The sequence below is a fragment of the Callorhinus ursinus genome, unplaced genomic scaffold, assembly GCF_003265705.2.
Source record: "Callorhinus ursinus isolate GAN/ISIS: 27379988/994484 unplaced genomic scaffold, GSC_fseal_2.0 scaffold1, whole genome shotgun sequence".
Lineage (NCBI taxonomy): Eukaryota > Metazoa > Chordata > Mammalia > Carnivora > Otariidae > Callorhinus > Callorhinus ursinus.
The window spans coordinates 43,720,447-43,733,701 of NW_027397063.1; the positions used below are offsets into that span (position 1 = coordinate 43,720,447).

General features: G+C 33.3%; 1 protein-coding gene across 11 annotated transcripts in view; it reads right to left on the bottom strand.

Moving 5' to 3' along the window:
• The window catches only part of CBLB (Cbl proto-oncogene B), a 219,527-nt gene that overhangs the window by 84,128 nt on the left and 122,144 nt on the right, over positions 1–13,255 (bottom strand). For all 11 annotated transcript variants that reach the window (XR_003208751.2, XM_025873717.2, XM_025873709.2 and 8 more), the window contains exons 8-9: positions 11,367–11,454; positions 8,562–8,693 (exon numbers count right to left, since the gene is read on the bottom strand). Coding sequence is in view for 10 of the 11 variants with exons in the window: in XM_025873717.2 (XP_025729502.1) it covers positions 8,562–8,693; positions 11,367–11,454 (220 nt within the window). In the remaining variant the exon portion in view is untranslated. The remainder of the gene's footprint in view (positions 1–8,561; positions 8,694–11,366; positions 11,455–13,255) is intronic.

The following is a 13,255-nucleotide window of genomic DNA, read 5'->3' on the forward strand; positions in this document are numbered from 1 at the left end:
CCAAGGAAAAGACTAGGAATAGTGCATCTATAATTAAAGTTAGTTTTTCTCCAGCTCTGCTATCTGAAAATTTAATACTGTACAAATTACTGATGTATGTTAGAGTCGCGGGTTTTAGGAATTTAGATCAGAGAACGTATTTTCTTTTTAGTTTTATCTCTGTTGAGAGTTCTCATGACTCACTAAATTAATAACAACAACAACAGAAATCCCCCCAAAAGCCTGAGTTGCAATGTACACACACTTTGATTCACAGACATGGATCCCACTGAATCTGTCTCCCTAATGGTATTTACTCAAATATGACTTCACCCATCACTCTGTCTCTGTAAACTGACTACTGCCATATGCAAATTAAGTTTAACCATAAATTCTCGAATGCCACTTTGGTACTCTGCTCTAGTTCTGTCAGACGGTTGATTGAATTCACATGAAGAATGTCTTCAACAGACATATAACTCATCAGGATTGTGACTCAATAATTAAAATAATGTTTCTGTCAACATATACTTAATGCAAGATCAAGGAACATATGTTAATGAAGAACAAAGACCAATAAATAATTCCTTTCCTAGTCCTCAACATAGTCACATCCTGAGAATGTTAAGAGGAAATACTTGGGACTCCATCTGTTCTAATTGATTCAGTAGATTTTACTTCCTTGAATAAGAAATCCTTCCAAACCAAAGATACAGAAGTTATCAGTGAATACTACACTCATCTGAAACTAAACTATGTAATATGCTCATGACAAAATAATTCAGACTCATATGCCAACCAATACTGTTAATGACATTAAACATACATAAATATAATTTTAGGTAACCTGAGAACAAATTAACACTTGACAGAAAAATAGAAAAAAAAACCATCTTTAACTTCCAAAATTGCCCAGTTCCCAGTCACATGCTATGTAAAAATCCCAATAAATATCAGTATCATCTCATCATCATCATCATCTTGCATTGGGTCAGCTTCTATATTCTTCCTGCTTAAATATTGTTCAGATAGATATTACCTCTTAAATACCTTCTTTAATTTTTTTAAGATATACATTATATATAGTGTAATTTATTTGCTCTCAGGATGATTATTATTAAAGGTCACACTTTAAGGTTAATCACTTCATGGCTTCCCACATATTCAATATACATGGAGAACCCTGAAAAATAACTAGGACTTCCTGAGTCTCATTTTGGAGTGCATTTTATATTTTTTTTGTGTGTGTATATATGTGCTTTCTGTTCTGTGACTTCTAATTTATATTACTTTGCTATATTTCACATAGATTTGAAGTTACCATAAATCATTTCTGTAAAGCATGGAACAACTATAAATAAGTAAATAACTGGAAAAATACATACATATAGTGAGAATAAATTGGGTCCACACTAAGCATTTTCAGAGCACAATATTTCCTACAGAAATTCAATAACTGCTTGTTAAAACAATGAATGAGGATAGTTAATAGTAACCTTAGAAAGAGATGGTTGGTTTTGGTGCTCTTTTATGAGGAGCAAGGAAAAGAAGATGTTGGTGACTCTAGATTCTTCTAGTTTTAATTTGTGAGGCCCACAAAAACAGCAAATCAGAAAAAGAGCACAGACATTCTGAATCAGGACACGTGAATTAGAATCCCACACCTACCAATTACAGCTATGTGACACTGGGTAAGCCATTTCATCTTATTTGTAGGGCATAATGAGGGAATGTACAGTTTAAGGGATATTTCATAGATAAAGATAAATTAATTCAAAGCTTTCAAAGTGCTTGCAAATTGTGGCATAATTACTATAAAAATAGTTTCAAAAGCAAAGAAATATAAGATAACTGAGGAAATCTGTCTTAACATCTGAAAATAATTCACATATCCACAAGAATTCCCATCTTATAATGAAATGAATACAATTTTAAAACCACAGAATCACCATTGTTCATAAATTAAGAATATCAGAAAGAGGAGGCAGCTTCGTAAGTGATACTATCAGTTACTACCATTTAGGAAAAATTCTAACTAAAATTTCAGGCACTATTGTAAGCACTACCCATATATTAACTAATTTAATCCTATGAGGTAAGTACCATTATTATCACCCTTTCACCAATTAGAGAGTGGAGAGTTGACATAATTTGATGGAGGTCACGAAGCTGAGCAGTAGTGAGCAGGAAATTACATCCAGGAGGCCTAATGAGCCTAGTCATTCCATCACTATCCTACCACTATCCTACACTGTAACATAAGGATGTAGTGGCTCCTCAATATCGGATTCATAACCTAGGTTAAAATAAAAGTTTAAAAATAGCTGCCTAATACTGATTATTCAAAAATGAAAAAAAAGTATTTTGTTCAAATCACAAATTTCAAAATTAAATAAACTACTACAATCAATAAATATCGTTTGCTCTAATTGAAAAGTTTCAGCTTTTAATAGGAAGATGAAAAACTTGTCCTAGTAATTAGAGTATTCCTTGAGATATATTTTTTACATAGTAAGAGCTTTTGAAATATTTGCTGCTAGAGCCCAATTTAAAATGTTAATGCATGAAGTTTATGCACTTGCATTCTAAAGATGCTTTATTTAATGGAGTCAACTTTTAGAACACCTATGGAAGGTGTCTGTTAGAGCCAACCAAAAACCTTTCCCAAGTGCCAATACCTGCTACTGTCCAGGCAGCCCGAATTTAATACAGTCAAGCATCTGCTCCACCAGATTTTATTTTCTCCTCTTTTTCATTCCTATTGTCATCACTGTCGTTCATGAAATAATTGCAACATTTTTGGATGACTCGGGTAGCCCCTACATTACTCCCAAAGTGAAACAGGAGCTCCCAACATTTTATTTGATCACATTTATACAAAAAGACACAATGTGTCACCAAGGACAGAAATACCAATTTATAACTATCTTAAAGGCAAATATAATCTTCTTATTTGTAGTACTAAGGTTAAAAAATTTCACTGAGGCTAGAATGTGAAGGTTGGTTGCTTTTGAGGGAAGATACAGTAAAAGATTATTTCTTTGTGCCTTAAATGTGATCATGTGAGCTGGTTTCTCACCTCTCTTACACATTTTTCCCCCAATGGTGCTCTCTAAATATGGGACATCCATAAATCTCTTAAATCACATTTCACATTAAAATCAGAGCTCGGGACACCTGAGTGGCTCAGTTGGCTAAGCATCTGCCTTTGGCTCAGGTCATGATCCCGGGGTCCTAGGATAGAGTCCCACATCAGGCTACCTGCTCAGCAGGAAGCCTGCTTCTCCCTCTGCCTGATGCTCCCCCTGCTTGTGCTCTCTCTCTCTCTGACAAATAAATAAATAAAATCTTTAAAAAAAAATCAGGGCCTTACTGATTTTCATCTAATGACTTTGTGAAATTTTATTTTGAACATTCCAGATATCTTTCTTTTAAATCATTTGGAAAAAGATGCAGAAGAAATAATCACAGGAAGAAATTAATTTTACTTTTAACTGAATTCAAGTCCTTGGCAGTAATTCAAAACAAGGCTGCATATCCAATCGATATACGTATATCCATTTTTATTTTGAAAAGAAGATGTGAAGAATACAGTTTAGAATTTGTGCCATTCGTAAGCTCGGAAGCCACATTCTAGATTTCTGGGAGGTGGGGGGAACACAGTATGAAAACAGTCCCTCACTTTACACCTCGTGTGGTTAAGCCTGCACCATCATGGTTGCACAATATGTTACTACAAAAAGATGTGGAGGAGTTCTGGATGCAGAAGAAAAATGTTTTGTTAAGAAAAATGTTTTCTGGAATAGTGAAGAAGTGAAAGAAAACTGCGAGTTGTATTGCCAAGGACAGAATAGGAATGCCGCACCCAGAGTGATGTTGCTTCAAAGAATGTCTCCAGAGAGGTGATTATTCAACTTATTTCGTATTCTGTGCAAACTCTGCCTTGCTTATTCAATTTATTAAATAACACAGATGTTTCAGAAGGAGAAAAAAGTATCTGACACCTCTTCAGAGGCATGACTAATGGGCCATTATGACAGAAATAAAAGGGTAACCACTTGCTGAACAGCTAACTGATACGGCTACTATGCATTTCTTAGGGTTTCCGTTAATTACATAAAATTTCAGTTTCCAATGAATTCAATTAAACCAAAGTAGGGCAACAAGTGGAAGGAAAAGTTGGTGAAGAATGACTTGCTAAAAATGCACACTGGCTGAACACATAATGTTTTATGGTCAGGGTTTAATATTTCTTTCCTCCTGGACTCTGACTGATTTATCAGAGCTTCTTGGCAGACGTGCAACCTTTAAAATCCTTTTCCAATCAGCATGTCCAGCCAAAGTAGTAGAAAGTAACAAAAGATGTCTCGAATCCATAATTAAATTTGAAGGATAACAGGATGTTCATTTTAAGTAATGATTATTAATACATGCCCCTTTATAAAACTTTCAGATTTAATTTTAACTTCTGGAGGGTCAGGCCTGGGTCTTAATGGTGTTCTTCCTAGCTCAGAGATTAGTACAGAACCTGGGACCCAGGAGCTGCCCAGGAATGTTTCCTAAATACATGGATAAGTAAATGGATTTGAGACGTTGTAGAATGATGGATAAAACAATCCATGTCTGCTCCCACCAAGTAAAGTAACAAATGATCCCCATGCATAATTAAGTTCAAAACAACCTTTTCTCTATAGAAAAAATAAACAAGCATATAAAGCAAAAACAACAGTTTTAAAGTCAGAAAATAAGGACTCTAGCTCTGTGCCAGTTTGAATAAAGAGAACACTGAAAAAGAGAGACATATTGCTCTGTGGCGTCATATCCAAACTTCAGAGTCATATAACATTTCCCACTGCATCTACAAGTTTAGATACAATCTTTTACAATATCCTGCAGAACTATGGAAATGTTCCATAATTGTTCTTTTACTTCTCATATTCACCATGGATTAGGTGAAGTCCTGTGAGCAGCTTATCGAGGCCATGATGTGAGGCTTTTAGCCTATCTATGGTTTGTCAACTGCATTTTAACTGGATTAAATTTATAAGAATTTTACTTTTATTAAGTAACAAGAGCATTTTGCAATATCGTGCTTAAATGATTGTCAAACACTGCTATTCATATTATAGGAAAACAGCCAAAACGGATCTGTTGGTTGGCAGGAAGCACCACTTTATGAAATCTATATGTAAAGGTAGAAATATTCATGTTATCCCAAAGTGGAAATGTTCAAAAGCTGATGCTTCCTTTAACCACTAAGATCCGAGTGAAACAGAAAGACTATGGAATATCACTTTGGAATTCGCAAACCTTGGCCGAAGAACAGTTTTCTTCAGGGTAGGGAAAACTTGAACCAGGGATCACCATGCAATGCTTCTTGTTGTAAAAAAGTAATAAAGAGAAACTCAGTTTTACTGCCTCTAGCTTACTGCCAGTATTATTGCAAGTGATAAAAGTAAAATAATGTGGATCAAAAATAAGTAGACAAAATCAAAATGTGAAAAGTTGAAGGGAATCATCCAGCAGCTACTGAATGGAACAAATGGATCTTAGGTTTCAAATTCTTCGAATTTATTCTCAGATCTTGAGCATAATAAAAGGTCTTTGAAAAAAAATCATAGGTACTTTTTTTTTTAATCACAGGTACATTTTAAAAGAAAAATGAACAGAACTAAAACATCTGATCTACAATACCAACAATTTATCTAATTTATCTATTTAGCATCTTTTTAATGTAATCTTAAGTCTCTTGTCTTTACACTATCTAGCATACAGTCCATAAATATTTACTGAGTACCTACCACTGTGGAGGCAGGTGTCATGTTAGAAGAGAGGGATTCCAAACTCGGTTCTTGAAGAGAAACAGGTAAATATGTATGTTTACAAGACAAATACAATGAGATAAGAGTTTACAGGGACATATACAAAATGTATCAGAAGAATATTTATTAATTGCAATGTGTCTTATGTGGGAGGAATTAAAAAATAATGCTGAAATAATGCTTTTGAACATTTTTCATTAACCTATATGCAAAATTCTTCAATCAGATTAAAATAATAACATTATTTGCTAGTAGCAGAAGTGTGATTTGAGTATTATTTCAACCTTCTGAGTATTTTTGCATTTGTCATTTTTTGGTTACTCCTTCACTTAGTAAACTACTACTTTATAATGACCTTCTCCTGAAATTTTACTCAAAGACTAAGTTTTCAGTGCTTGGTAATTTATGCACTTCCTCAATTTCTAAAAGTAAAACTGAGTAGTATTTCAGAGTAATAAAGAAAAAAAAAGTGAAGGTTAACAATTTACAAATATGATTGGGCACGTCTTTACATAAGGCCATTAGACCAATACGAAAAATCATGAAGTGAACCAGGGAACTGATCAGCCACTGTCAAGAAGAACTGTACTATTTGGAGAATGCACAGTAATATACAGAAAAGTTGTGGTGATGTAAGGGACAAAGGATTCACAACACAGCCCTGGCTACAGAGAAATGCTCCTGGGTCTTTGGTACATAACGTACCTATTTATTGCAAAGAGTTCACGAACTTGCTAAATAAAATGTATAGTATTGTCCCTGAAATTTTAGAACATAAATTTCTTTTAAGAAGTATACAAAAAGTAAAATAAATAAAATCTGCTTGTTTTATATTCAGTCATACTCTTTTACTTACTCTGGGCTATAAGGTAAACAGCCATTCTGTACGATGTTTTAAACAATAATCTTTAGTAATCAAAGGTTTCGCCAAGCTAATGTGAGCTTCTGACTTTTAATCCACTTAATTTCCAAATACTAGGTAGGTATCAAGTTAAAGATGCCAAGTCCTGCCATATGTACATATGTGTATGTTCCCAGACTTAGGTCCCAAGAGTAGAGGCCAAAGACATAGGCCATGCGTGGGGCCAAAGAGTACTGGGAGTTTGTACCAGCCTAAACTTCTGGTGTCTTTAGGGAGAAATACAAAGTTTTTAGCTTCTCCGTACCTCTGAGAACCATACCACCACCCAGAAGTCGTAAGTCAATCCAAAGGGGTGACAAACACAGGCCTCTATTTATCCCAAAATACTGAATGGGTATCAGGTAAAGCAAATCATTATAACAGTCCCATCTGTCAGTCGGGCACTGAGTCAGTATCTCTGCAATAGTTTCTATTGATTGATGTGAAATACACGTGCAAACATAGTTCTCTCTTCTCCCAGAGTAACTTGGTGAAAGTCATTTATAAGAAGACATTAAGTGTGCAGAACAATTAACATAACTTACATAGCGATCAAGTGCCTATACGGTGCCTATAAGTTTGCTGATGCCACACCAAGCATCCCTCTCCCTCCAAGTTCTCCCTTTACTGCAAGAAATTCACCACCATCATGAAGGGTTTACAAAGGGAAATTAGGGCATGGATATCAAGGAAAACCTAAAGTAAAATATAAACCAAATACATACTGAAAAAAGTGTAGGGATATTGAACAATTTTTACTGAGGTAGGAAAGATATCTGGGAGTTCAGAAATGATGCTGAAAACATAAATCAGGGGCGCCTGGGTGCCTCAGTAGGTTGAGCGTCCAACTCTTAATTTCGGCTCAGGTTATGATCTCAGAGTCCTGGGATCAAGCCCCTCAACGGGCTCCGTGCTCAGCAGGGAGTCTGCTTCAAGTCTCTCTCCCTCTCCCTTTACACCTCCCCCTGCTCACATGCTCACCTGCTTTCTCTCCTTTCTCTCTCAAATAATATTTTTTTTAAAAAAGAAAGAAAAAACATAAGTCAATTGTAATTCATTTCTTCATTCTTCCTCTTTTTCTTCATTTCTCAAATCTCCCCAAAGGAAGAAGTAGGTCTTTTTTGTAAGATTATGAAAATGTGAAAATCATTATATTTTACTACTAAATAATGAGCTCAACAGCACCAGTGCTCCTGAGTCTGCATTCTCTCCGCCTGACCCTCTAAGGCTTTCTTTCCTCAAGCAACGCAGAGGTTCCGGGTTGGACAGAAGATCAAGGACTGAGACAGCTCAGGAATGGGGTAGGGATGTTGATTATATACTCAATAGCAAATTTTTTAAAAAGGTTCGAAAATTTAATTATTTGCTTTCTAAACCCCATCAATAATATTGACTTCAATAGAGACCGTGTTAAACAGCAGTTAAAAAAATGACTTGATCAAAATATTCTGTGAATCCTTTCAAATACTTAAAACTGGAAATTTGTCCAAAGATCCATTTTCAAGCCCCCAACCTCTATTACAGATAAAGAAATATAAGAAAACCCTTGAGGAAACCAGTTATTCTCTAGGTCTTAGTCTAAAACATTAAATCAATTTATATTTATCGAGGTACAACTACTTATAACTAAATCTTAAAATTAAATTATACATGCAAGAGAAACAATATAAAAAACAGCAAGAAAAATGAAATTATATAAAACAGAAAATCAAACACAAGAGGTTTTTTAAAACTACTCTTCAAAGAAAGCACTTAAAAGACTATTTCCTGAATCATTAAGATGAAAAAAACTGCAAGGAGAAACAGTGACAGGGGATATAAGGAAGGCATCAGTGTTGCTCCTTAAACCTGGATCATACCTGCCATGCTGTGAGGCAAGAGGTGCACATCAAATGCCCACAAGGCTCAATCTTGACGTCTTTGTCATTCTCAGCACAAATTTTACAGAGCTGAAAAGTGGAGCCCATTTCACAATATAATTCATATTGTTCCTGGAATTTGGGGGGAAAAAAAAGGCAGTGTTAATGTATTTCTAACATCAACTCTTAATATTGAATTTTCTCAAATACAATGACTTACAGTAAATCCTCACACTTGATCCTGTCAGGAATATGTTGCCATTTAAGACATGTTTTAAATTGTTAATCACAATTTGGCCTACAAGGTCATTTTTTAAAACATTTGAGCTTTTATCTGCAATTGTATAAGCTTTTTTAATACTTCGGATTATTTAATGTTTTATACTGTTCCTTTAAGGAAGGGACTTGCTTCAATGGTGACTCAAAAGACAAAACTTATGGTTTTAAAAGAAAATATAAATAACTTCAGTTTCTTTGTAAGTGCCACATATTCATCTAATTTTACCATAAAATTGCAAACACACATACATACTTACACACACACACACACACACACACACACACACACACACACAACTCTGACTGAACACTCAATTTTATTTTTTAAATACCTTTAGAAATTCCAGAACAGAAGAAAGGCAGAATTTGCCAAGCTCTTCCTGCATGCTACGGACTGTGGTCCACATTTATTATGTCATATCATCTCCAAAGCATAGTAAGATATATTGAATTAAAAAAAATACCTGAGGCTGAATAAGTTTAAATTGTTTTCCTCAAATTCTATATTAAATCTCTAAATTGCATACTCTTTTCCCAATACAGCACTGTCAGGAAAACTAATCACTTCAGCAACCAAAAATTGTTTTATTAAACATCTACTCTCTTGATATACTAGTTTTGAACATTTTGACATAGTAAAATTCTTGGTGTCCAAATACTGAAAAGATCTAGGTCACAAAGAAGATATAAATACATCAGTACGTGTAAAGAAAATATGAAAAAAAGTTTAATAGGGATACAAAGAAAAGGAATTACGGAAATAAAAATTCATTTAAATAAGGCAATGTTTCAGTTAATAAGTGTCTATTAGGTACCTGGCCCTGGGCAGGATAAATAAATGACAATATTTAACTGCTAGTCTACTAAAAGATCTTATAACCTTGATGAGAAAAACAATATATACATATATTTATGTACATGTATATACACAAAGATACACGTGCACATACACACATTCATATATAAATTGTCTACCATGAAGTATGTATGTGTGACTGTTTAATTTTTAAAGAAATTAAGAAAAAGGACGAGAATGGATCAAGATGAAAAATAAAGAAATCTAAAGCAATTAAAAATATATTGTAAGTCACTGAAGTCTTTAAAATAATAGCTAAGGATTTATATTGTTATGACATCCAAAGGACCAGTTTGCAATTATTAAAAAATTACAGTGAGCTAAAAGCATGGATGCAAAACTCAATGGAACCGAATGGGTAAGTTATTCAAATATTTATGATAATTTAATGGAATGATATTACTCCTGATTATGTATTTTTAAACCATGGCTTTATAAAGAGGGACTTTCTTTTGTGAGTATCCTTTTACATGTATTAGAACATAAGGAATCACTACATAATTAAAATAATGTCAGTTATATTTTATACTGTAAAAACTGTCCATCAACTGTACATATATCAACAAATATGTTTCACATAATAATACCAAGACCACTGGGACTAAATCTGGAGAATCTGAAATAAAATAAAATTATCTCTTGTCTTCCCCCAAATCTATAATTTCTGGTTTTTATTTGATTTTTATTATTTATTATAAAAGCACAAAAATATATAAATTATAAAATATTTTAAAACTAGACTATATGTAAAACAAAATACTCAGGTTCTCCCTTTCATCTTCTTCCCAATTCCCCAAACCTTCTTACCTCCTCAGTTAAGTACTGTTATCAGTTTAGTATTTTTTAATTGTTATTTTTAAAAATGGTAATTTCTTTCTTCCTTTCTTTCTTTCCAGAAATTGAACTAACATAATGTAACTTTACAAAATGAAATGTTACATAATTGAGCTTCTTAGTAATGGAAATTTTTTACATAATAAAGATGCCAAAGTTCCCATGTGAATATGTGGAGCTACCTTCCTCCTCTTAATGACTTTACAGTATAATGCAGTATGAATATACTATGGTTTACTTAACCTATGGCTAAATAGTTTATAATTTTTCATTTTAGGAAAAATGCTAAAGTGAATACCCCAATGTACAGATCTTTCTTTGTATATGTGAGTGATACACACAGAATCCAGAGTCAAAAATGTTTTTATTTAGATTTTGATAATTACTATTACCCTCAAGAAAGGCTTACCAAGTTACACGCCCATTCAGTCTGTGAGGTTGCCAACAATAGATTTATAAGAATATAATTATTATCTTCAATACGCTTCAAGTACTCATTTGACTCTAAAAGCTAATGCATATTATTATTCTAATCTTCTTTGGAGTTTTCTAAATCTATGGCTCTCTCTTCCTATCTATTCACTTACCTGTGGATTTATCTATCTATCTGCACAAATGCTAATATTGTATTGGAAGCAAGAATACTAACAGAAGAAATTTTTATTCAAAAAATGGAGACAGTAATGTATTTTTTTCAAACACTCCTAGAATTCCTTCAAGTATCTTCTGCATGAGATCCTATACATCCTTTTAGCTACAGTATAAGAGGATGTTTTTTATTTCAAAAGTATTAGATACTTAACAATTATAAATGGGTTACCAGAAATTGTCCTTACCTGCGTAACTTTTATATGGTCATGGGGTGTGGGTTCACATAATCCAGTTAAATCAGGATTATAACTCCTCCCATCAGGATAAAGATAGCTGTATTATAAACAGAAACTTTATTACCATAAATATACATTTTTTTAATTGCATTTAAGATTATTTAATCTGATTCTTCTGTATTCAAACCTACATGTTGAAGTTTCCTTTTTATGTAACTTATATCAAGAACTTTTGCTATCACTGTTTCCATAATATTACAAGTTACTTTTAGGGCATTTAAAATTTAGAAATCATTTTCATATAAGAAATACACAATGAATATGGACTCAGCCACTAAGCAACTATTTCCAATTAAATATCTTTACTATAGGTCCTTTAGGTAAGTTAAACAACTATTTTTCTGGTCATTCATGGTCTATTCCAAAACACTTTGAATATACACCAATTTGCAATGATCGTGTCTCTCATGTGAAGCACAGTTAATGTTACCTGCATCATTTTACACCATGCTTAATAACATGAGAGAAAAACGGAATGAAAGCCCGCAAGTTTCCTATAAAAGTTACGCAAACATCTCCATGGTTCCTGTTTCTCCAGTTTCCCATCCTCTGTCTTTCCATCTCACCTTCCAGTCACCCCCCCACACACTAGTCTACACACACGCTGACCCACACATGTACACGCATGATTAAAGAACTTAGAAAATGTTACAATTATATGTTTCATTTACTTCAAATCAAACTACAAACACAATCATTTATAAATATGAGGTTCCACTGTTACAGAGAATTAACATAACTAAAAGTTACAGTAATAAGGCCATCTTGTTAAAAGCTTTTATTCATTCAGACACTCCTTTAAAAATGAAGTTTACTATGTTAGGAAATACCTATTTTAGATTTTTAAAAATGATAATATTACTGTTGGATTATGTTGGCTGATTAAGTTAGTTTTGTTTGGTAGCTCTCTGTTCTAGATGGCTTGAATGAAAAATTCAGAATATACTACTACTGTGATCAATATTTTTAGGGGCAAAACTATACTAAAACTGTTCTGTGAAGTAACAGAAAATCTTTATTCTTAAATAGTCCAAAATATGTTCATAAGTGTTAAAATTTACTAGTAAAACTAGAAAAAAAATGAACTTAGGGGACAGACGATTCTCATAGGGTAAGGAACAAATCAGTAGATCAGTGAAATTTTTTTTTTTTTTTTACAATTTAGGAAAGAGAGTTGACTACATCTGAAATGACAAATTTTAGAGTGTTTTTGCATGGGTGGGTTAAAGTTCTACAAATATTAAATGAAGAGCGCTAAGTGAGAGTTGATAGGTAGCTTTCTTTTTATACCCTATATAATGGCCAGTTTTAAAATTATTATATAACATTTTGCTCATCATACTTAAAAAACATGTAGAAATTCTATGAAGAATTCAAACCTGAAAGATTATAAAAATGCCAATAAGGTTGCTACAGGAAAGGCTGAAGGGTCTACCTAATGTATAAGGGACAATTCAGTAATCACTGTCCTCAGTAAACAAGGGTGCTACTGATGAGACCCTCTCAATGGTAGGAAAGGAATAAACAACCTCAATTGGCTGGTTATGGAAGGAAATTACCTATGTCATACTAAATTGAGTTAACTATAAGGAAAGGACAGCTGACCCCGATGAAAGCTGAACCAGATAATATCCTGTGTTTTACTGATCTTAAGGGGAAAAAAAAAATCTAATAATATCTATTTTAATATAATCTAAAAATCTGATCTAGTTTTAAATAATAGTAAGATGTTAATATGACCTATTTTAATGTACTCTATCACTACAGTTCAAATTCAACTAATTAAATGCCTCTGAAGGGGTGTGTGTGTGTGTGTGTGTGTGTGTGTGTGTGTGTGT